Source organism: Fragaria vesca, linkage group LG1, assembly GCF_000184155.1.
Source record: "Fragaria vesca subsp. vesca linkage group LG1, FraVesHawaii_1.0, whole genome shotgun sequence".
NCBI lineage: Eukaryota > Viridiplantae > Streptophyta > Magnoliopsida > Rosales > Rosaceae > Fragaria > Fragaria vesca.
Genome location: NC_020491.1, coordinates 19678044 through 19703407, shown reverse-complemented (window position 1 = coordinate 19703407; position 25364 = coordinate 19678044). Strand labels below are relative to the sequence as shown.

Below are 25364 nucleotides of genomic sequence, written 5' to 3'. Positions count from 1 at the left end.
AGTTGCTTATTCAGTAATCATAAATTCACAATGTAAATATTGCCAAGATATTTCTCAGTACAAGTCGTTCTCCAGTATGGTCAACTCATCCGAAAAGTGCAATTTGTTTGACCCTAATTGTATCCAAACTGCAATACGAGAGGCAAATCGTGGTAATACTCGATCCAATATCGAAGAATAATTTTTGTCTCTATTACAAAAAGGAACTACAGAATAGTAGCAGGCTACAAAAGAGGGAATTTTCCCAATACAAAGAACGAACGAATAATAAAATCTTTTGGTTACCTGTACCTTTTACTTTCCTCCCTAAAAGGTCCTGAAGGATGAGACTATAGTATCTGATGATTTACAAGACTTTGGTTTGCATGCCAGAAAAGTGTACAAAAAGTAACCACCACCATCAGTATTTGATAACATGGTGGCGCAACCAAAGATCATACATTACCATGTGGAATGCATCATATTTGATGGGCGGTGAATTCCACTGGAAGTGTTTCTGGACCTGTTAGAACACAAAGCCATATGATCAAATTCTAGATTACAATTTGCTCCAACATTTTCTACTTTTGGCATAATTACACAGTAATGCTGAAAGGAACATGCTTATAAAAAGACACCAACATACACACCATATAGTGCTTATAAAAGATTGAGGATGTATAACGTAGAATTTTCAATTGCAGAAGATAGTAATTTACCTTCACCAAGTTTTTGTGAAGTGTTAAAAAATCTGAATAGGGTATGGCCTTGAGTATATGTTTAAGCTGAAACACATCCTTCTCCGTAAGTATGACAGCAAATTTTCGCCAGTCAAGAATGTCATTGAACGGCAGGTCATAGTAATTTGATAATATTACTGCAAGAAATCAAACCAAAGAGATGCAAACAACACAAGGAACTTTAGTATACATCAAATCTGAAGCTAAAAAAGAACAGATCAGATAGGAAATTGCACCAAGACTCCCCTCATATTTCTGTCAATGTGTAAACTCCTAACAGAAAGGTGCAACTGCACCTCAAAACCATTTTATTGCGAAGAATAATGATCAGTAGAATGGAATTACAGAAAACACAGACTTGAGGCGTACACCATATACAAAAAACAGCTTTGATGACTAGAGTGCCATTAAAGCATACATAGAATTGATGCATATACCCATCAAATATAAAATGAAGACCACTAGACAATTCCTAATCCTATCTAAGGGGATTTATCTGTTCAAAAAATTAAAACAGATAAAAGAAAAGCAAAAAGTTGGAGAGAGAAAGACATTGCTGAAACATATAATGAGTCTTATCAATATACCTGAATAAAATTCTAACCGAAGAAACAATTGGAAAGAAAACGGTCATATTCTCATAGTTGGAAAAGATTCTTTAGGGTCAAGCTATTTCTGATTTCCAAAGCATGGAGAGAAGTATCTTCCACAATTTTCTTCCTTCTTTCAAAATTCAAAACAATAGTCATATGCTTTGACAACTGATGTTTACCAATCAAGCAAGGATGGAAAATTAGATTATTGCATAACTTTGATTAAAATTTAAATCAAGATTTGAAAATCTTACCAGGAATACAGCCATAATGGATTGAGTCCGTTGGGCGAGCACTGTTAACCTGGGAACCACCAGGGCATATGCAGAACTTGGTAGTATAGAACTTCTTTTGATATAACAAATTCCCTTCTGCCCTACTTATTCTGTTGTTCAAGATGTAAAGTTCTGTGTCATTCTCCCAAACTCGTGCCAGTATAACTCTAATCTTTGAATTCCGATGACCAGCCCAAAAACCAAGTGTTGTCCTGCAAAACACAGCTCCTGTCAATTTTTCAGCATTGAACTTAAACTCAATTAGGCTTGATCCAATAGCAATGAACACATGATTACCTTCCACATGAGCCTAAGTCTTAACGTATAATTCAAAACATAAGCATGATGTATGGAACATATTGCATGTATTAGGCAATAAGTGATTACTTTCCAATATAGATATATAACAGTAAGTGTGTGTGTGTGTGCGCGCGCTATGCTCGTAGCCTTCAATCTTACCTGTTCTCGACATCATTTCCTCCAGCTGGAAGAGCAAACGGTTGCAGGACTTGAGGAAGAGCAACATCCTTATGTGGAATGAAGCCAACATCGTAGCTAGGGGAGCAGACAACTCTAATAGAATTCTTTACAAGAAGCGGAAGTCCTTCAGTTGCCCTCACACCAACATCATGACAGGTCACAAAGAAGTGATCTGCACCCAAAGTCCTGTTCCAGTACGGATACTTGGCTATCAAGCTCTCCACATAGTTCTGAACAATTATGGTCATATTCTCATACGAAGTACCCTGCACAATCATCGTAAACCAACAACATCTACCAATCAGATCCAATCACAAAGCATTTCAGATACAACTTATTAGCACCTACTGTATCCAACTCTACGCATTGCCACTCCCATTCCACGGTCAAGCAAACTTAGTAACTCACAGTGAGAAAATCGCAAGTTCATTGGCAATCAAACCAAATCAATCAATGAATCAGCAAATACTTCAACTTAAACTAACACAAACGATCCGAAATCAGCAACCGAATTGCTAAACAGACACTTTGATCGGTTAAGCTATCAATACAACTCCCATATTCGCATTCTCTAACAACTCCTGAGTTAATTCAATCACTAATGCACTTAACCACACACATATCCGCATCAATAAAACAACAAATCACACTCACACTCCTCTCCGAAATCGAAAACACAAATCAAAACAAACTCTAACAACCAGATAAGCACCATTACCTTGCCTCGCATCTTGTGGCAGGAGATAGGAATGAAGAAGAGGTGAGCCTGATCCGGATCCTCAGTCCGAAACCTCCCCTCTCTAATATTCTGAAAGAAATATCCCTCACTGGAATATTTTCCGGTGAGCTTCCTCGGCGTCTGGTAAAACGTCTTCGGATCGCCGTCGGGGTATATATACACCTTGAATTTCCGCTCCATTTCGGCGTAGTTCAACCGGAACACCTCCGGCGAGTGGTAAATGTCTGAAAACTCCTCGTTCTCGTTCTCATTCTCCTCCGGCAACTGATTCAGGTCACCGGGAGCGGTTTGCTGCCTGACGGCGTTGTTGACGGTGGCGGAGACGGGAGGGGGAGGTGCGGAGGAGACGGAGAAGTTGACGGAGAAGTAGGCGAGGGAGAGTAAGGTGAAGAAGGCGAGAGTTATGAGAGATCCTCGTAAGGAGAACATCGGTGACGACGGCGGTGCCGGTGACAGCTTGCCCAAACTCATTGGGGGGGCTGTGTGGACTGTGATGAAGCTTCGCTGCTTGCTTCGATTTTGGGCAGCTTTAAAGTTCGAGTCATTTTTATTTTTCTCATAATTTTTGGTTACTTTTTGCACTTGTAAAATAGGTTTTTTGACCTTTTAAAAAAAAATCGGAAATAAAAGTCACATGACTCATATCGGTTACGTTAGCAAGTTACTGATACTTACCCGGTCAGTATTAAGTTAGTAACATACTCGTCCGATCAGTGTTCATATCCAGGCTTAGTTGCGATGCCATTGGCAAGATTTTGCCGTTTAGATTAGGATAATTTTGGTCTGAAAATAAATAAGACGGAGTTAGTAGCATACTCGTCCGGTCAATGTTCATATCCAGGCTTAGTTGCGATGCCATTGGCAAGATTTTGCCGTTCAGATTAGGACAATTTTGGTCTGAAAATAAATAAGGCTTTAACTCAAAGAAAGAGGAACCACTTTTTTGTTTGGGCCGCTTAGGTCCCTTATGTATCAAATAAAAGAAAAAAAGAAAGAGGAACCACTTCTTTGCTATAACTCAGAATCTAGACTATGGAAACAGAAAGAAAGAAGAACCAGCGTAAATTGCAGAGGTGTAAAGGATCATAATGATTTATGGTTTTGAGGCTGTAACATATACAAGAAGATCCCACCAGCAACTGAAACATTAAGTGACTCAAACTCTCCTGCCATTGGAATGGTTACAAGCTCACAATGCCGTCGAGATTGCTCAGACAAACCACTTCCTTCGCTACCCAAAACCAAGCTGAGTGGCAGCTTTGCAAGAGAATCTGCAAGTTTTTGAGAAAGGTGAAACGGCTTCGAGTATTTATCTGTCTCTGGATGGCCGGCTAGCATCTTTATTTGGAATTCAGTTATGAGGGATTCAAGATGATTCCAAGTGCCAGAAACAATAGGGAGCTGGAACGAGGCTCCTCGGCTAGCTCGGAGTGCTTTTTCATTGAATGGGTCACAGCACCCCGGAAGAAGAAAAGCACCATTCTGTTGAAAGTAGATGCCTCTTTTAGAACACAAGTCAGGATGGATTCTCATAGCACAAAAGATGGGGCAATAATGTACATTAGAAGGCATCATAAAATGGAATGAACCAGTGGCAGAAGCTAAGAATATTTGACACCAGAAATCTACTTTGGCCAATCAACCTTTCACAATCTTTCCCAAGGCACAATGCATGATCAGCCGAATTTACTTGAATGTATTCTTTCTACGCTAATGACTGTGAACATCAATGAGCAAGGGCTCAAGTATGTATCCATTGAGGATGAGGTTGGGAAAAAACACGAAGCTCACTCACTTTGACCAGTGATGATGGCTACAATTTAGTAAATGTTTGCAAGTAATGGAAATGGAGATTCGTATTAGGAATAACATGCAAATAAGCTCATACATATGAAAAGTTGGAAAAAGAAAGAATATCAGAACCTCAAAAGAAAGTAATAACAATCGGGAAAGAAGAAAGATAATCTGAGGTTGGAAACATATTCCTTACCCATCCAAAAGCTGTAGCTGATCTGAGCAGTGTACCAAGATTACCCGGATCCTGCAGTCAATGACCTTTTATTAATGATTTATACAAAAGTCTTAACAGTTCCTGAAACCAAAAATCTGAAACTACAACCTTCAGAAAGCAGCATTATGAATTTAAACATCAAATCTGTACTTTCAGATTACAAAAGTAAATCTAGCAGAAGGGATAGGGGGGGGGGGGGGCTAAAAGTTACTACATTCTCAGCAATTAATATAACTCTTTACAAAGAAACAGTGTGAATGATGCTGGATTTCAGAAGTCAGAACAAAGCCAAATACAAACATGATGCTGGGTTTTCATTTTACAATAACATGAAGAAGAAAAAAATTATTGCAGATGCCAAACCAGTAGGGAACTTTGATTCAACACCAAAGTAGGAGAAGTCACTCTTAAATCCTTTTCTATATTCTGGACCATTTATGTTTCAAAAGAAGGGAATAATCTCACAGAAATCATCATTTTCAGGAGTGTTACTTTGACACTAGGAAAGCTTTACCAAACATAACACTCAATTAGTAGCCATATCACCAACTTTTTGGCAATGCAAGACATCATACGGTGCAAAGGCAAGACAAGCCATCATACGGTGCAAAGGAACCCGGTGCCATCTTTCAAAGTACACGTGCACAACTAAAACGCTTCAAAAGGTGAACAGTATATTATCTCAGGTCAGTGAGAATCACCTGAACACCGTCAAGGACCAGAACTCGATGTGGAGATGGGAACCAAGCCCTACAGTTTGCCTCCTTTGCATCAGCATTGATATCTGAAAAACTCGTAGGTATTCTCATTACAGCCATTGCTTCTATAGATTCAGTTGATTGCATCCCGGAAACCTTTTTAATCACCGCAGAGCTCACTTGCACAATACGAACAGATAAATCATCAATCCATTCGGGAATCTCACAATTATCCGGTAGAAGCAAACAATCCATCATAACAGTTTTCTCTAGCAATGACTTCTGAAACTCGCATATTTCCCTGAAAGTAAGAAACTTCATCAACACATTTCATCTATCTAACTATCTTCACATATATGACAGAATAACGGAGAACAAAACCAAAATGGGGACTTCAACAAGAAACACAAACATATAAATATAGATTCACAGAGCATTAAAAACTGAAACTTTCATCTATGCCAATGGAACAATAGTATTTCCATCAGCACAATAAAATTGAGCATTTTGTTACAAAGTTCTAAATTCCTCATAAACCCAATAACGAAAAAGCCCACATTTCAATCTTGGTTCCTCCATGTCTTTGAAACTAAACGGGAAAACAAAAATTACAGATACCCATGTGAGTTTTGAGCAAGCTATCTGATTATTACAATTTACCCAGATAAACTGAAGTGAAAATAAGAGAAGGGTAGACATGAAACCTGATGGGTGTGGCACCCACAACTAGAACTGAACCGTGAGAGTGGCGATAAGAAGAAGACTGGCGAAGCTTGTGGCAGTGTTTCACAAATGGGTTTGAAGTGCTGCTTATGAATTTGACATGGGAAGGCAGAGGAAGCTGAACTTCAAAGTTGCTCTGAGGATGAGTAACTGATAGTTGTGAGTTTGAATTCCTAAGTTTGAGCTTTTTGGGGTGAATTGTGGGCACTGGGATGATATTTGTGCATTGCATTTTCTATTTGCCACTACTAAAATTTTTGAACTGAAAGGGCCTCATCTAAGCCTCTTTTATTATCAAAATTAGATAATAATTACAAAAAAACCGTTAAAAATAGTACAATATTGCATCCAGAATTATATACTTGATGTAGTATAAAGTGTATATACAAAGAGATAGTAAGAGAATCATCATCTTATTCATTGACAGGAGTCCTTTATATAGGGAATTACACAATACCAATATGATAAGGATATGAATACATAGATCTAATCTAACTACATATCCTATTGGCATAAGGCCAAGATACACATAAAAAAAATCTAGAAAGATACAGAATATCCTAGAACACTCCCCCTTGTGCCGCACGCTGATATGCCGATGGTGCTGATCTGTTACCTCATCAAAAATCTCGTCAAGTTACAAAAACCCTGTGGGAGAAAAACTGAACCTTGATCGTAGGAGAAAAAAGAGTACAACGCACCCTTCACATTTGATAGTGACATGTATGTATGTGCCAGACTCTCCCTGAAATTTGCACCTCCCCCTGATCTTCACATCAATCATAGGGCTCTTCCTGATTTTTACTAATCATGGAAGTTTCAACAACTTAGCATGTCAATGCTCTTTAACATGTCTTCAAATGTGACATTAGGCAATGATTAACTAAATCATGTCGTATTGTCCTCAAATAATCTTTTACACTTAGATCTTGAGGAGAAGGCCGCTTGTGAACTCAAGACATAAGTTCGTGTAGGAAATTAGATTTCCACATAGCATGACCTTCAATTACTAGAACAGTCGTAACTTCCTCTAGGAAATACATATGAACGAACCGTAAACAGTTTTGGAAACTAGACTCATTTAGCTTTCCAACCGTATATTACATACGTTTTGGTTCGTCAGGAGCTATTCATAAAGTCCCGTCGAAGTTGACTGTTTTGCCAAAATCAGATTCTGACAGATTCGTCCTACTTTATGAAAACGGTCATAACTCACTCAATATGATAGGTATGATCAAATGGTTGGTGTCCCTGGAAAGTAGACGCATAGACCTTTCCAATGGTACCAATTTCACCATTTTTCAGTGAGTGAGATTTCCTGTAGGTCCCGTGGAAATTGACATATAAAACTTGGCAGATTCTGATTTCGCTTTTGATGTGTCTTTCTTATGTAGGGATAATATAAGCCTCAACCTTTCATACCATTAAGTATTGAAAAAGGAGTTACTGCCATTACATTGGCGTTGCGTGGGCGCATAGGTACACTTAGCTTTACAACTTTTCATAGCGAATGAGATGTCGAGTCTTTCGTATTGTGTTGAGTACATTGATGCATCTTATTGTACTTAGATGGGAGCTCCATCTCTCAACACATATTTGTCATCTTGCTTTAGACAAAACAACAGATCTCTCTTTAGAGCAAAGACTTTGACTAATCATGGGAGTATATGTAGGCCTCACTAGTTATAGAGTGCCTAAGCCGATTGATGGAAAATCATCATCAATACAGTCATTGAGTGCCTTATCGAGACCGTGTCTTCCCAAGATCTATTTCTTCGGATGTTGATACATATTGGCATCTCTTGATCCATCAAGAGTCCATGTAAATCCGGAATGAACACGCAAAGGCATAATTCATCATATCTCTTCCCAATCAAGTAGAGTCTATGTGAGTTTCAATACATTTAGCAAACGCATGCTCTTGTGGTTTGGAGCCACTTGATTCGGATGAATGAAGTCCGTTTAAGACCTTTATGTATATCTCTGATCCCACAGAGATGTTATTATGACCACATTCATAGGCTGCATGTTCAATTATTCAGAAACTACCAAACTGACAAAGTAGTGGAGTTCAATGACATCCATTACGAGAGCATATCTCATCATAGTCGATCTCAGTGCGTGTTAGTGAGAGACCTTGCGCCATAAGGTGAGTCTAAGCTCTTGTTCTCACTACGCTATCTAACAAAGGTATAGTTGATAGGGTTTAGCTTGCGGTGTCGGCATCACCTGCCCAAGGACCTATCTCTTTGTTAATGCTGGATCGCATCTTTCCATTAGGCCAATCAACTAAGTTGATATCCATCAATGAAGGGTGGTTCGATAGTAGACTCATTATCCCACGCCCTCATGTACACTAGTATAATACTTGTAGAGATCTCTATATGGATTGGCTTTGACATTGAGGCGTCCCCCAACGATAATCACAATTCAGACTTCATGAGACGGATTGATCAATGGATCAGGTTGTGCCAAACTCGCTTTCTTCCTAGTGCGAGAAAGTTTCGAACCTAAAGGTCTCCCTCTTTTTGGGGAGCCACACGGCCTTGTGACACCAATTTTGCCACTATATGGCGTCACTATATCACCATCTATGGTGATGGCATCAAGACCAACTCATTTTGGTCGCGTCATGTCCTCTTGATAGGACATCAATCATTGTAGACATATTTGCAGCATATGATCTCGTCACTTTAACACTTTAAGCATTTGAGATCAAGATGAAACTTAGTGGGGACAAACCACGACAATTCACGTCGTTCCACTTGAACATTTGTGTTCTTATCTCCCCCTAACGGCGGGAATATTGTCTCATCAAAGTGACAATCCGCAATTTAGCGGTGAATGAGATCGCCTGACAAAGTTTCTACATAAGCGGATTATAGGTGGAGGTTTATATTCAACTTAAACTTATTCATCTCAAATGACCCATCATTTTACGCCGTGACATTACGATTTTGCACCTAGAAATAACATCTAGCCGAGCTCAAAGATTGGAGATCCGTTTCAATCTTGTTTGAGCTCAAGGATTGTAATCCTGTTACACAGTCACGAGCTGTAGTACAAAAATATTCAATGATGGTGGGTCGTAGATGAATAGCAAAGTTGCATGCAAATATTGCATAGCCCCAAGACACAATAGAAATATCAATGCGCATCAATAATGTTCGAGCGACAAGCTAAAGTTGCTTGGTCGTAGCCTCGATGAGACCGTATTGCATGTGAACATGGGGTACATGACACTTCAACTTACATCCCGATAAACTTCTTTAAAGAATGGGTAGTGAACCCGTAGAAGTATAAGCAGCATAAACAGTAGAAAATAGTGTAATACGTGACCAGTGTGTTAACACTTCAACCAACACCATAAAACATAAAAAGGTGTCTGCAAGTTGGTTGTATCTATCTACATAATTTGATGTAAGAATGGAATGTTCACTTTTGTGTCATTTAGCGTAGGAGGGTCTCACTCCTAATTTAGCTAAAGAATAGGCTTTCAAAACGAGCAATGAGCATTGCAAGGGGCCAATGAGATATCGAGGGAAGGCCGGTGCATCTCAATTGCTTGAGGAATTGATTGGACGACCTCCAGGAAGTTGGAGTCGTGTTCGGGTGACGTCAATGTCCCCCGGGTGCCGCCATTTACAACCATGGCGTCACCATCATGCTTCATGGAGAAGCTAGATCTCGAATATCTTCGTTTTGAGCGGAAGAATGGATGTCCATGAGAATTTCTCAAAATTTGGACCATTATATCTCTTCCAGGTTGACCAATTTGGTCAAACCAAAGCCTATATGAGTCGATGTCCCAAATATCATGTTTGGCGACAACATGTGATTCGATATTCGAATCATAGTGACATACAGTTGACTAGATTGACTCATAAACTTCTCTAAGATGCATTTTAGTCTGCATTCATGAGAAGGTATACACAAAAGAATTCTTGTTTATTCTCACAATGTGTTTTCAAATGAAAACTATTAGCATGAATGTTTTTAAAGCTCAACATGGTTCGGTTGCCTCTCAATGTATAGAGAGCATCTGTGACGTTGATCATGACGCCATGAGGCATCAAGATTCAAGGTAAACCGTGTCCCTGAATGACCGGTATGATTCAATCATTATAGTCACAGAAGATTTACAAGGCACAAAATCCAGAGATAGTTGCCGGTTCCTTAGAATGTTGTGGATAGTTCCACTATCTGCGAGGCACTCAATGTCTCTATAAGACAGATCTACAAAAATGGAGTAGATAAGAGAGTAAATAGTTCCACTTGAACCATTTAGAATGATTGAAAGAAGCTACGAAAAGCTGCAATCCCGAGAGTGCATAAAAATTTCCGCGCAGAATGACCTTTGCGCACTAAAACAGCCATAACTTCTTCGTTGAAATAGATATGGACGAACCGCGAAAAGTTCTGAAAACTAGACTCGTAGAGCTTTCCAATGATATAAAGCTCACTGTCTGGTTCGTCTGGAGCTGTTCACAAAGCTCAAACGAATTTGACTGTCCAGAAGGGACAGATTGCTGTTTTTCGCAGAATTGACACGTGCGAAGCTGTGAAGCTTGCAGGTGGCGTGTAGGTTGTTGCCTTAGCCAAAAGTGACGCGTGTATGATCAAAATCAAGTCCTTTCAGTCGTTCCAACGTCGTAAACTCCATGACTAGTTAGCAAAAGCTTCTTGACATGGACAAAAACTAACTCAGAGGACCTAGAGGATTCGATCATGATGATAATTTTTCGGTTTTGATAAGTCTTCAACGTATTTTGCAAGACGGCAATTGGTTTAATAGCGTAGGGGATCCAAAATCAAAATCTTTCGGTAACTCCAAGTCAATATGACCAGGCATGTCCGTGGAGGGTCGGTAGTGCGAGGCACACTTGAAACCACTATCTCCTTAATTTCTGACAATTCTAAGACATCACACTGACCTTGGATGAGCCTAGTTGAACAATTGATGATGGAAAATCCGCTATAGGGTAGAAGACTTAACTTAACCGAAAACACGTGGGCGATCCTCATTGAGGATGCGGTGCCATGAGTCACCTTCAAATGAAGGGACCAAAATCGGCACAATATGCCATGTTTCTAAGGACGATGTAAGAATGTACATCTTTTTTGTAAATCAATACAAACCATAAGAGGGGAATAGTTTCATAACTACGAAAAAATTCTTAAGGCATTCATTATTGCTAATATGAGTACATCGAGATCTCAAATAGACGAAAGCTTATTACATATAGCTTGGAAAGAAAATCAATGTCTAGCCAATGATGTCAAAGTCAGGGGTAGCTAAAGCAAGATCCAAATCTTCGAAATTCACGATCATGAGGATGACGTTCTTGTCCTCATATTGATTTTCCGTACCTTTTTGTATGCATTCACAATTTGAAGGAGCTTGACAATCTTGAACCAGTGATCCAAAGATCCACAACGGTTGCATTGTCATGAGCTGACGTGACTAGTTTTGACAAATATAATTGGTGTCTAGACCGTGAGTGTCGTCATTAGGGCCGGCGGCACCTCCCCCTCTTTTCTACCTTTGCCATGACCCATATTGTTGTCCCCACATTAGGGGATAATCCCAAATTTATCGCATTAGCGTATATACAATTCTCATTTGTAATTGTAAGATCAAAATCAAGTCTCGTTGGTAATTCCAAACCAACTTAGAGGACCTAGAGAACTTGATAATGATCGAATCCGCTAAAGATTATGGATCATGATGCCACAATAGATCATCGACAATATGTAGTCAATTAAGGTGGTGAGCAATCCACTTGACTAATAACTCAACAAGTAGAGTTATATGAACGTTTCAAGAAACGCTCCATGAGTGCATTCCACAGTATTTTGTGGTCATTACTTTTTACACAAATTGTCATTGAAGGCTTTTGTCGATGTGGCGCGTCAAAGACTTTGAGCGCATGAGATGTGAAATCTTGGCATCTAGGCTTGTTAGCCTGGGGGTCAAAACATGTAGTTTAATACTTTCCAATGAAAGGTTCCACAGATACCAAGCGAAGATTCGCCTTAGGCATCAAGTACGTCAAAACTCAAAGGAGCAGAATGTTATATTGCTCTTGCATATAAAATCAAGCTGTTATGAGACTCGATAGAGGTCACAAACAATGCTTTTAATGGTTTGTCCTTCGGATTGATCATACACAATTCGGAAAAGCCGCGAATTGATCAAACACAATTCGGAAAAGGCCTCAGATTGATCAAACACAATCCGGTGATAAGTCGGGGTTGATCATACACAACCCGGATAAGGAAACAAGAGTAGTCAAACACATTCTTGACCCCGCGAATAAAATTTCGGGATTTTTGATACCTGCAAATACACCGACCTAAGCATAGAATGAAGTAGATGAAGGGGAGAAAGCACTTTATCTCCCCCGAGGTTATTAAACTTGAAAGAGTTTTACGGTTGTAAAATAAACATACCGTAAACACTTGAATGCTTGATCGGATGAAAAGAAAGCAGCGGAGTGGACAGCAGCGGCCGAGGCAGGGCCGAGAACCTCCGGTTTTGGTTTTTAGGGTTTGGAAAAAAAATGATGGGCTATTAGTTCTAGGGTTAGAATAAAATGCATGATAACGTGATAAAGTATAAAGTGTATAGACAAAGAGATAGCAAGAGAATCATCAAATCATCATCGTATTCATTGACATGAGCTCTTTATATAGGGAATTACACAATACCAATATGGTAAGAATATGAATACATAGATCTAGTCTAATTACATATTCTATTAGCATAAGGCCAAATCACACATAAAGAATATCTAGAAAGATACAGAATATCCTAGAACAATACTGTATATTTCATGTGGTTTAAAGTCGACATATGTTCAGTCATTGTTGTTTCATTTTAATCTGAATGGTCTTTGAAGTCACGATTTTCCTTCCAGATAGTTATTCTGTCAATTTTCTCAGTTAGATTGATGACGTGACCGTTAAAAATTTTAATATTTTTAACGGCCATGTCAGTATTTTAACAGAGAAAATTGACGTAAGGTCTATCGGGAAGGAAAATCGTGATTTTAAGGACCATTCAGATTAAAATGAAGACTCAAACACTGAACATATGTAAACTTCACAGCAGAGGATCTAAACAAATTTCAATTTTAATATGAATATGATTCATTGATGCAAGTTTGCACCTGGGTGGATTATGGATGGTGCTTATTTCTAACCAGATGTTGATAGTAATGCATTAGTTTGGTGCACAATCTTTATGAGTCTGATTAGCATTATAACAAAAACGTGATGTGCAACCCTGATTATGACCCTAAGAAATACCTCTTTTGAACCTGGCAACCCTGAAATGAGATGCACTCACCCTTTTCGTCCACAGGTGCAAAACTGATCATTTCAGAAAGGAAGCAATATCGAGAATATGAAAGAGAAACTGATTAGCTAAAGGAGTTATTTTGTATTACTGTAAGATTTAACTTCTACCGATTCCTAAAAGCCGATTTCCTAAGAGACAAAGGAAAAATATCCCTTTGCTCTGACTATATCCTCTGAGATGTAGGTAAAGTCAGTGATGCTCCTTGTGTGGGAAATTCATCACTCAAAATTGAGTTTTGGGGAAACATCTTCTGAGGCATACCAGCATTTCTTGGAACTAATGGAGACAAATATAATTTCTCAGAGGCTGGTTGAGAAGCAACAGCTAATTCCTCAGTCCTTTGAGATGCTGTTGACATGAACATCTTCTCCGAAGTTGAATGCATAGGAATATCAGTTCTCCGAGATGTTGAACCCATATTGTCTTGCTGATGGGATTTTGCGAGCATGTACATCCTATCAGATGTTGAAAACATGGTGGAGTCGAGCCTGTGAAATGTTTGAACCCTATTGTCATTCAAGTGAGCTGCTCCAAGTACGTATGCCCTCTCAGAGGTTGGAAGTAGTGTGGGATCCGTCCTCTGAGATATTGCGCTCGTACCATCATTTCGGAGTGATATTACAGCCATATTGTCCTGGGAGGCAGGTGCATAGACACTATCAGATGTCAATGGCATAGAAGTACCAGTCCTTTGAAATGACAATGACGTGTTGCTATTCTCATCATTCCTCTGAGACGTGGACGCAAAATGCCTCTCAGAACTTGGTGGACCGTTTTCAATCCTTTGAGATGTCGGTCTTGAGGTTTCCATCCAGTGAGAAGTTTGGGGCATATAGATTCTCTCTGTCGACTGCAAAGATGTCAATGTGAAACCTTGTTTTGGCATATCCCTTTCTGTTGCTCGAGGGATGGCTAGCGACATATCCACACCGGACAGATCTCTCTCGGATGTTGCTGGCATGACAAGGGACAGGCCCTGACTAGACAAATCATCATATGCTGTTTGAGTCATAGATGAGGCTCCTTGGGGGGGAAGAGCTGCCTCAGATGTCGAAGGGCGGGACAACGGACGTCCACGACTTGGCAACTCACTTGGTGAATCACTCTCAGATTCTGAGTTTGTGGCTCCTGATACTCTACGGCTAGGTGAATCTCTCTCAGATGTTGAAGGCAAAGAAGATGAGACACCTCTGCTTAATCTATTTGTCTCATACAATGGATGCACGGCTAATGATGATTCTAAGCTAGGTAAATCCTTCCACTGTTGTGCAACGGCTTTCATCCGGGTGTAAAATTGCACTCCTGCTTTACCTGCATTTAGAATCAGGTAACTGCAGTTAAAGACACAGTTGGCTCATCAACCTCTGTGTGTGTGTGTGTGTGTGTGTGTGTGTGAGAGAGAGAGAGAGAGAGAGAGAGAGAGAGAGAGAGAGAGAGACTATACCAGAGATATTCAGATCACTTCCAAAAGATGCCTTAGATCCGTTAAACGAGGACAGTGGTAGTGGAACTGGAACAGGAACATTGATCCCAACCTGAGACATGCCAAAGTCATGTCAATTAACAACTTGCAAATCAATCATAAAATTGGAGAAAGGCTACCATATGACTTTGACTGTCAAGTTTCCTCCCATTTTCTTGAGGATAACCATGAGAATAGCTGATGAATTATTTTCACTCAATCAGCTAAAAATCTTCAAACTTCCCATCCCCCTCTAAATGTTTAGCCCAAAGGAGTATTAAACTGTAGCAAGTATCACAGATTGGTCCCTCAATTGACCATGGAGGGGTGGCCAGATCTCTAAGGGAGGGAAGTCATCCCTCAACCTACATGATGAGAAAGGGATGGCTTACCAGGCCAGCCTCAACTTCATTTTGGAACTTCCTTGCAGCAATGCCAGATGTTGTGAATATGGAAGCTCCATTGCCAGACCTAAGGAATAGTAAGATGAGATAAGTAAATACACCTGATATGAGATAAGTACATACATCTGATATGTAAACGAGTGTACCTAAGAAAAAGAGGCATGTTCCAATAATTCGTGAGTAGTCCAATAAGGAAATAAAAAATGTCACTTTTCTAAATAGAACTATGCTTCTCAAAAGTTGCAGGAGGAAACAAATAATGAGAAAATCTTATATCCGGTCTTCAATATAATCTTTGAAACCAGACAGAAAAACATACATGAAGTGCAAGGGCTTAAACTCGGTGTAAAACACACCAAGACACAACATTTATAGGACAACCTCAGACCAAAAGAGTACATACAGGTACCTGTTTCTTTTTATAATTGTGATCGCTTCTTCTAGGCTGGCAGCCTGTTGGTAGTCAAACAACACAAGATATGGTAACCAATATATAAGAGAACCAAAGAAAACAAATGACAGAGGAGAGAGAGAGTAAACAGTACCTGCATGCACAGAAGAACCGGTCCAAAAATTTCTTCCTGCTCAACATAAGATACACTGCTGTCAATGATATGCCAATGTATTTATCTCTTCTTCGACTGAGAATCATAAGTACCCAAATCTATTCATGCTGGAACCAAAAAAGAACCAGAGAGCATAAAACATAGTACCTTAAAACATTCCATATTGGTTGTAACATCACATAAGATAGTAGGACCAATGAAGTTTCCATTCTCATAGCCTCGAACCTGCATGGAAAAGTTCAGAAAATTCAGCGAAGTCATCCACAGAGCAAGCTCCCTAGTTACAAAATAATTCACTACATGTTCCTCAGTTGGCGTTACTACCATGAGGTGATAAGATAACTCTTGCCAGCAAAAGCAACAAATAAAGAGAAAACAGAGTTCATATAAATAGAAAAGAGCAAGGACAAGGAGTAATGAAAATAAGACACTCGCTTGAATACCCTAGGATGTCAAAAAGCACAAACACTGCTAATAGAGATAGCAATGCCACAGATAGTCCTTACAGTACAGCAATAATCAGCAGCGAGTAAACATAAGTCTGCATCTGAAAGCTAAAATGTCGGAAGTAATATACTTTTTCCTCTTTCTTGTTTTCTTGTATTGAATGACTGAATACATATAATAAAGAACAGTCAAATTAGAGTAAGGCTATGCATGGTGTGTTCATAAAAGACATTAATTTCAATTAAATTTCCATCCATCTCCCTGCACCTTCCAAAAGATAATTTCCTACATGATTCTTTAAGGTAATTAGTGCTTTAATAAAAGGCAGCAAGAAATCACAACTACAGTAAATTTCAGAAAACACATCCCAGAGTTTTTGTGACATACTGAAATAAACATTTGGTTCCAAATAATACACAGCAAGCAGACTGTAGCATGCTTCTTGAGTTTGTGTAAGCTAGTTTATAGAAAGATTTTATTTATGTTCAACTGGGATGAGAACAATTAAATACCATAACATTTCTCCCATCAAGAAGGAGTCTAGCACCGCTTTCAACACTGCTCTGAACTAATCTGCATATCCAATCCTTCACCTGTAACTTAGCAACCATGTCAAAAACAAACACCGGCTACATTGTGTATATCATCGAGTAAGTAGTACAATGAACTTTCCATGAAAATATTCACGGTTATTTTCACATGTAACACCTATGCATGACGAACTAAAAGCACAAAATAAGCAAAATCGCCCTCATAAACTCAAGCCCAAATAAGGTGTTTAACCCAATTAAATGCTTAGACTAAAAGCAACTCTCTGTGTCTGATATTCAATTGTCCGCAAAAGCTACAAGCTCTCTGCCTTATCTTTGAAATATTTTTTATTCCTCTCTCAGCAAACAACCCAAATAGAAGCTAGTACTGCAAAGCACCAAAACCAACAACTCTCATACCCTGAATATCCTACATCAACAAAGAATACCCATCTCTTGTAAAACACTATGTTCAGAACTTCAGTCAAATCGCCCATGGTTATGATACAGATATTTCAACTTTACAATGTAGTTCCTTTTTAACAAAGCAGATTATTAGGCAGAATATACAGAAGATTTTATCACCTCTTTGGTAATAACTGGACCAACATCTGCACTGGGATCTGTTCCCACATTGACTTTCAGGGCTTTGGCACGTTCCACCAGTTCACACTCCCTGAGAAATACAAATAGATGGGACTTGATTAAAACTAGCTTCCACTGGTTAAATAAAATATTGCTGAATCTATTATAAATATATATATATAGTTACAATTATTTCCAAAAATAATAATATATGTATATATAGTTACAGTCTCTTGCTTATATTTGTTAAAAACCATCAAAAATGCTGTTCTATAATACCCAGATACCAGAATTGGACTACTAGTCTTCATCGGGCTACTCTCTTTCCAACTTACCCTAGGCCGGCCATGAGTAGACTTGGTAGATTTTCATAGAAGTGTTTACTAGTATGGAAAGTCCAATAGCCAAAGTTGCTTGTATATAAATGTACAAGAAGGGTGTGTGTGGTACCATGTGGCACAACATGAGATATTAATAATCTACAGAGACACGTATGTCAGATGAAAGAAACCATATTTACTTGCCAAACAACAATTATGTGCATCAAAAAAAGCATTAGATGGATATGATGCAAGTTTAAATTAAGAAATGACTCAGTTGAGCAATACATGCTCTAGTAACATTCAACCCCAAAGATATGTGCATCCAATTACTGGATGTGGTTTATACAATACTGAAGCATTGAACAAATGAGACGCATTACCAGGTTATTGAGTTTCCAACAAAGACAACTGTATTAAGAGCCATAGACCTCTGTCCTGCAGCACCAAAACCAGCCATGACCACAGCATTCAAGGTTGCATCCATGCTAGCATCAGGCATGATGATTGCATGATTTTTTCCTCCTATATTGGACTTAAGGATTGAGAGAGTTACTCGTTAGAAAGCAAATTTATATGGATATCAGGTTCTCAACAAAACTTTTAACTCGAAGATATGTGGCTGAGGATGTGAGTAGATTGGTGGGGACGAAGAGCTACTGCTCACCTGGACACGCTTTCCCCTAGCAACCGCCTTTGCATGTATATGCATTCCGGCCTTCACAGTTTGGGAAAAAGAAAATAGACAGATAGGGAGAATAAAAACATAAGAGTAACCCAATAAAATCATATGAACATGAGGTGTCGAGTGCATCTGAACTTAAAATCATTATTACTATCGATATTCAATAATCACAAGGATTGGAGCAAAAGTTAACTTACTGTACTTGAGCCAACAAGTGAAACAGCCTTTATATCATCATCATCACAGATATAATTAACAATGTCCTGCTCAGATTAAATTGGGAAAAAACGTCATTGATAGATTTATTGAAAATATAATTGATCCATATGTTGAAATGCTCGTTAAATATAGAGTTGGTTTCGAAACTATAACATTCTGACAAGGAAAGGATTGAAAAATAAAAGCACGGCAACAATATATGCCAAGTAGGTAAGCATGACTCCAACCATAGTGCACTGTCATTACATCACCAATTAAATAACAGCGTTATCGATCTGGAAAAGTTCTACAGTGCAATGGGAGTGGCCAAAAGCTAATACACTAGACCAATTTTTTTGACCCATAAAAACTTATAAACTAAAAGGCCAGCACTTGTTATAATTACATATTAACAAAAAGAAAATAGTAAAAAAGAAACTGATATTCGAGTTATGGGAAACTGTCAATTTGTTCTATTAAGATAAAACTTCACAGGTGAAACTTCCATTTTGTTCTTGTATAAATTCTTCTTTTTTCTATCTGGGGCAAGGTTGCCATAGCTAGGACTTGGAAAATTTTCATAAGGACAGAGAATAAGGAAATCTCAGTAAACAAAACTTACGTGAGTGCCATGGACTATATTTAACACACCGTCAGGCAAACCAGCCTCCTTAGCAAGTGCTGCAAGTATCATCGAAACTCCTTCAAAAATAATATCAGTCGGTAAAAGTTTCAATAATGGGGAGAAGAATAATGCATATATGCAAGAACAAAGAAACTAAATGGGAGTTTGAATCAACATGATGCAAACTGTAACTACAAAATACTTCAGAATGACATAAATACAAGAAGTACGTCACCTCTTGATTATTCTTTCTTATTTCAATTTGGCTTTCTTTCTTTTTTGTAGGGAAGATCTAAACCTATCCCCTCGCCAAACCCAGCTTTACCATCATAAGAGAATAACAGGAACCACAGTAACTACTTTGAAAAACAGACATATATGCTCATACTGCAAATTAACTACTTTGAACAACAGACATAAGAAATCAAACTGAGAACAAGCACATGTGAGGGATTATGAGTCACCTGGATTTTTTTCACATGGCTTAAGAACAAATGTATTGCCACATGTAACTGCAACTGGGAACATCTGCAAAATCGTGGAAGTGTAGAACTATTACTTGGGAGGAATCTCATGTCATATTTTTCACAAACCATGCAAATAAGAGTGTTAACTAAACTTGTATGATTAACAAACTAAACCAAACCCCCCCCCAAAAAAGATTATTAAATAAAACTCCAGCAAACTAAAACTTCATGTACTGTAGTTGAAGAAATGAAATTTATGATAAAGATGATAAAATAAGCACCTCATCATAGACTATAGAGGCAACTTATATGAAAATGTCACCAGCTTCTGCAATAGATTCAAAGTAACATAACAAACAACAAACAACCAATAAAAAGAACCGAGAGATATTGCAGACATACCCATAAGGAAAACATTGATGGAAAGTTGAAGGGGCATATCCCCGCACAAACACCAAGTGGCTCCCTAATGGAGTATGTATCAATACCATAAGATGCATTAGGAACAAACTCCCCCATCTGTAGAGTTGCCATCCCACAAGCATGTTCGACCACCTCTAAAGAAGAAAAAGAAAGGCATGTAACCACTCATTTTTTGGAAACATCCATCATAACAGAATAACAGGAACCACAATGATGTACATGCAAAGACTGACCTATACCACGGAGCACATCACTCTCAGCACCCTTCAACGTCTTACCCTGCTCTAAGGTGATATTCATGGCAAGTTTATCCTGAAAATTTGTATCGTTGACATTGAGATTCATAAGCGCAAGATAGAATACCATGTGAACTCAAAAGATTCCAGTTACTAACAATGTCTCTGCGGATGAGGTCCTGAAGCTTAAACAGAATTCTTTGACGTGTTGTAATAGGTGTGTTTTTCCATGAAGGAAAAGCTTGCTTGGCTGAAGTAACTGCAGCTTTGAACTCTTCATAGGTAGTTAGAGGAACATGAGAAACAGTATCTTGTGTTGCCTGATTAGAAATCCAAGTATACAATCAGTGACAATACCATTCAGCACGTTTATGTAAAAAAGGACACGGTGACATCAAATTGAATTTTGGGAGCTTACAGGATTTACTACGTCAATGATTGAACATCCTTGTGAATCAACAAATTTTCCTCCAATAAAATTAGGAACCTTCAGCTACAATCAAATGAACATAAGTCTTATATAACCAGCTGATTTAATAAAAAGCAGGAGGAAACATAGCAGAAGTAGAAATGAAGTACAAGAAAGCAGGCAGATTTTCAACCACCCTTTACTATTAAACCATTACCGGCTGGTTACTTTGCATCAATGACCGCCCACTGGGAGCAGAACTTGTATTCACCAAAGCGGACCTGTCAGGTCTCCATGTCTTGAAACTTTTCTCTGCAAGAAATGAATGAAGAACCTAAACTTGTAGCGATTAATTACAGAAGTAGAGAAAAATAGCATTACTATCTATTGTTTCCAGAACGCCAAAAGTTACTTTTCCAAATTTTGTATTAGAAACCAATACAGATTGTTGGCATGATCGGCGCTTTCAAACCTAGAAACCAAACCCAAGTATGCATAAGACCTGACACCTCTGAAGCGACTTAATCTTTAGCTTACAGTGTCATTAAAGCTTGCATGATCTTTGCCATTCTAACTAAGAAACTTAGATGCCGTTCTAATGACCTTTGCCATTAAAGCATTCGCACACTTTTCAACAAGGCGCTACCTAACTGAGCTATTGCCGTGGTGCTTGACATTTGAGATTCCAGTGAGCAGCATATAAATGCACCCCATCATGATACTTATTCAAAGAAGTTAACATCCACCCCCACTAATAACTATGCATGAAGAACCCAGTGAACAGTCTGAATTAAAAAATAACGACTGTGTAATGAATAGATTCTTCTTTCTAGAAAATTAGCAGTCAATTAACTAAAATATAGAATCTCATATAAAATGGAACCTGATAGAGTTCCTTGACGTATCTTTGCTTTGAGGTTATACAGATGCCTTGGTGTTGACTGCAGTTCAGGATTCATTTGCTTGAGAGCCTTAAGAACTAGACGTGGTTTTATGCCAGCTTCAGTCATTTGCTTGATTTGCCTGACCTCTTCCTCAGTAAAGCGACGACTATAAGGATGCTCAGACATGTCCTTTAATGCTTCATGGTTATGCTCCCCATTCCTTATTGTGAGTACCCACGAATCATCTTCCCTTTTCCCTATGGCTTCAAAGGGACAGTTTATCAGGCGTGAATTTGCCTTCCTTTTGCGTTTGCTTTCATCAATTTTACGCCTATTACGATAAACACCTCCCCTATCACAACCAAGGATGACTCTCCTGTCTTTCCTCGACTTCTTGATGGTCACCACATATCCTTGACTGGCACCAAAATCACGAACATATTGGATGAGGTCTTCACGATCTAGAAATGTTCCAGCTTGTGGGGGAAGCATATTGTTCTGCCTACTAAGCTCAATTTGACTATCAGTTTCCATTATTGAGAGAGAATAATCTGATAAGCAAAACAAACAACAAAAGTGAGATATTTGACCATGAAGACTAGAATATAAATACTGTATACAGTCATCTTGTTAGTGAACAGTAAATCAGTGTACCACAGAATCGCAAAACAAAGCATGCTTTACTACCTCTGCAATAAATCTTCAGCATATAAAAGCTAAGAAATTAAATTTAGGTAGCTGTCAAATGTTAGTATTTTTGCAGTGAATATTGGTAGCAACATACTGTGAACCCATATAAAACCTTGAAACGTTTTAGCTCTTGACAGGCTAAACCAATTGCTCATAGAGATAGAATAATCCATGTGAGACAGAATCAAGGTGGTTAAATTATTATCAAGTTTTTCTTTGGGGGTGTATATTCCTAGTTCAATATGATGTTCTGGTTAACTTATTGAACCTGAATTAAGTAAGAATGGGCATCTTATCCCAGCCACAATTTTTTCATCTTATAACCTTCATCTGTAGACACAGACATCTCACGTTTTGACAATGGTTTATAAACAAGATGGTCACATAATAAACAAGATAGTGACATGGAGTATTTGACATGGAAACTCCAACATCTAGACAAGGTTGACTATATGGATGCATTATATATATTCTCAACTATATTAGACGTGTATATTTTTCTTCAATTACTTACTCTTAGGCAGATGAAGCATAGGAAATCAAAACAGCAGCAGCAACAACAACAAGACGCGGTATTTGCCTATTCAAGCATGCATAACAGCCTTATGATCCTACACTCGTTTTTTCTGTTTTGGCAATAATCTCTGATCGTCTTTGTAATTAAAATTTAACAATCAAAACATATGAAGCTCAAACTTGTATGGAGACAGGACACAGATCACCCGAAAATGAGGGAAAAAAAGACAAGGTTGTTGAGATTACTCAATTACCCTAAGCAACAAAAGAATCTCAGGAAAAGTATACAATCCCAGAATGCAGTTTATCCATTAGGGAATTCTCCATCAAACATTTACCTCCAAATGCGATAAGCACCACTCTTCTGTCAACCACAGTATATTCTGTGTTGTATTCTCAACACACCAAAACATAACAAGATTGAAGTATCCAAATGTGCTAGAACAATGCAAGTCAACACGGTTTCCCAGACTCTATAAAACAGACTTAAAACTTTTCATGTTGCCCCTATGTTACTCTTTCATTTTCAGCCAATGTTCATAGACTGGTTTAGAACACAAGAAGACTACAATTTCACAACCTACCACTCTATAATCAACAATGGTTTCCATCACAAAGCTGCAATCTTTACACATAAAACCAACCCAGTAAAAAAAAAGTCAGAATCAAATCCATCAAAGGTGAATCCATACCTGATTGGAAATCCCAAGCTCACTGAACCCTTGCACTAACAGAGACCCTTAAAACCTCACCACCAACACCAAAACCCACCGTCAAATTTCAAGGCCAAAATCAACCCCAAATTTAGAATAACAGAGATTATGGAAATAACCCAAATCATTATTACAGTAAAGGAAACACATTTAGAGCAGTAAATTTCATATTTCCAAAACTAAAGCACCCACCTTTGAAATGTTAATAAAAATTAAAAACCCTAATTTGATCTCAGAAATAAAATTAGAAAGTGAGGGAAAATTTTTGAAGAGAAAAAAAGGATCGGGACGCCCGTTTTGATATACAGGGACGCCCCTCACTGCTTCAACGACGACAGTCGTCGCCACGCGTTGGGGTGGCGCGTGGGAGTTTGGAGTGGGTGGAATGTGTTTATTGGTGAGTGGGGGACACGCGAGCAAGGGGGAGAGTGGGGTTAGGAGGTTTAGGATCTCGACGCTTTCTCGATGCGGGTGTCCCGTTTATCAAAAACGGGTGGAAATCTTCTGTCACCAAATTTCCTGTCACTTCCCTATAACCCATTAAAATTTTGACACGTGTCGTGCCATGTCATCACACATAACAGCCCTTTCACGGAGTAAAGCTTTGAGAAAATAAACTCTTTTTCCTTTTTTTTTATAATTATAAAATTGAAACCCAGGAACGAGCATATGAATTCTGCAAACGATTGTTGGAATGTTTATCTCTACCAAAATACCGATTCCATATAAGCAAAATTTGACCTTCAGAAGCTATTATAAAGTAAGGATAAGTGTCAGATTCTTGTACCGTTCAATTAAACTTCCAATTTCAAATTGCTTGCCTATGTAGATCTGAGTTTTGGTTTTAGACAAAACCTCTAGAGGCTTCGAGTGTTCCATATCCCAATTCCCAATTCCTCAATTCCCCAATTCTCCAAATCTAGTTTCAGGTAATGCTTAATATCTGATGCAACCCAAACCAATCAAGCGATTTGCATGTCTCTCTTGTTTGAACCCAGATCAGATCGTGTTCTCTTAGTTGAACCCAGATTAGATCTGTTCTCTTGCTTGCAGGAACCAAATCAAATCCTAGACAAATTCACCGATGTACCCGAGGCGACGGTCGCTAAATAATGAGGTCACGTGTGCGATGGAATAGGGCATTTAGTAGGAAATCTAGTTTGGCTATGGTAACACCTACAGATGAAGAAGAAGATCGTAGTTGATTGGATCGTTTGGATTGGATTTAATGGTTGGAGATTTTGATTGAGGATGAAATGCATAGTGCTCCTATGTCGATGATTGAATTGGGACTAGGGACTTTGCATTTGGTGAACAGTTTTGTGAATCTACCGCCTTGTTTTTCTTTCTGAGAAGGAACCTTGAGAATTTTGATCTTCAAGGGAAAGAAGGAACCACCTAATCTTGATATGAGTTCGTCCTTGTTAATTACATTTTAGTAAAATTACAATTAAAAATGAAAAATAACTAGGATCAAATATAGTTAACCCCGTCAAGTTGCTGTTAAAAGTGCTGATGTGGAAGGACACATGTCGTAATGTCAATGGGTTACAGGGAAAATGACAGGAAAATGGGAACAGAAGATTTTAAGCCATCAAAAACC

General features: G+C 38.6%; 3 protein-coding genes across 3 annotated transcripts; all 3 read right to left on the bottom strand.

The window, feature by feature from the left end:
• Positions 1 to 188: 188 nt before the first annotated feature.
• Positions 189 to 3325, bottom strand: LOC101295171 (probable glycosyltransferase At5g03795-like). Its single transcript, XM_004288454.1, has 5 exons — positions 2786 to 3325; positions 2047 to 2333; positions 1567 to 1799; positions 699 to 856; positions 189 to 502 (listed from the first exon to the last, which is right to left on the bottom strand). Exons 1-5 carry the CDS (start codon positions 3275 to 3277, stop codon positions 401 to 403), a joined length of 1272 nt encoding a protein of 423 aa, XP_004288502.1. The 5' UTR covers positions 3278 to 3325; the 3' UTR covers positions 189 to 400.
• A 421-nt stretch (positions 3326 to 3746) lies between these two features.
• On the bottom strand, positions 3747 to 6470 carry LOC101305894 (uncharacterized tRNA/rRNA methyltransferase slr1673-like). The gene is made up of 4 exons (XM_004289468.1): positions 6220 to 6470; positions 5519 to 5816; positions 4797 to 4847; positions 3747 to 4288 (listed from the first exon to the last, which is right to left on the bottom strand). Exons 1-4 carry the CDS (start codon positions 6468 to 6470, stop codon positions 3890 to 3892), a joined length of 999 nt encoding a protein of 332 aa, XP_004289516.1. The 3' UTR covers positions 3747 to 3889.
• Positions 6471 to 13567: 7097 nt separating this feature from the next.
• Positions 13568 to 23873, bottom strand: LOC101294888 (methylmalonate-semialdehyde dehydrogenase [acylating], mitochondrial-like). The gene is made up of 21 exons (XM_004288453.1): positions 23741 to 23873; positions 21842 to 22393; positions 21176 to 21270; positions 20968 to 21042; positions 20708 to 20869; positions 20547 to 20625; positions 20293 to 20447; positions 19888 to 19951; positions 19421 to 19500; positions 18798 to 18863; positions 18583 to 18633; positions 18299 to 18450; positions 17596 to 17686; positions 16993 to 17073; positions 16181 to 16258; positions 16013 to 16048; positions 15877 to 15920; positions 15456 to 15534; positions 15046 to 15136; positions 14673 to 14912; positions 13568 to 14621 (listed from the first exon to the last, which is right to left on the bottom strand). The coding sequence occupies exons 2-21, from the start codon at positions 22374 to 22376 to the stop codon at positions 13765 to 13767; spliced, it is 3111 nt and encodes a 1036-aa protein (XP_004288501.1). The 5' UTR covers positions 22377 to 22393; positions 23741 to 23873; the 3' UTR covers positions 13568 to 13764.
• Between the last annotated feature and the right edge of the window lie 1491 nt (positions 23874 to 25364).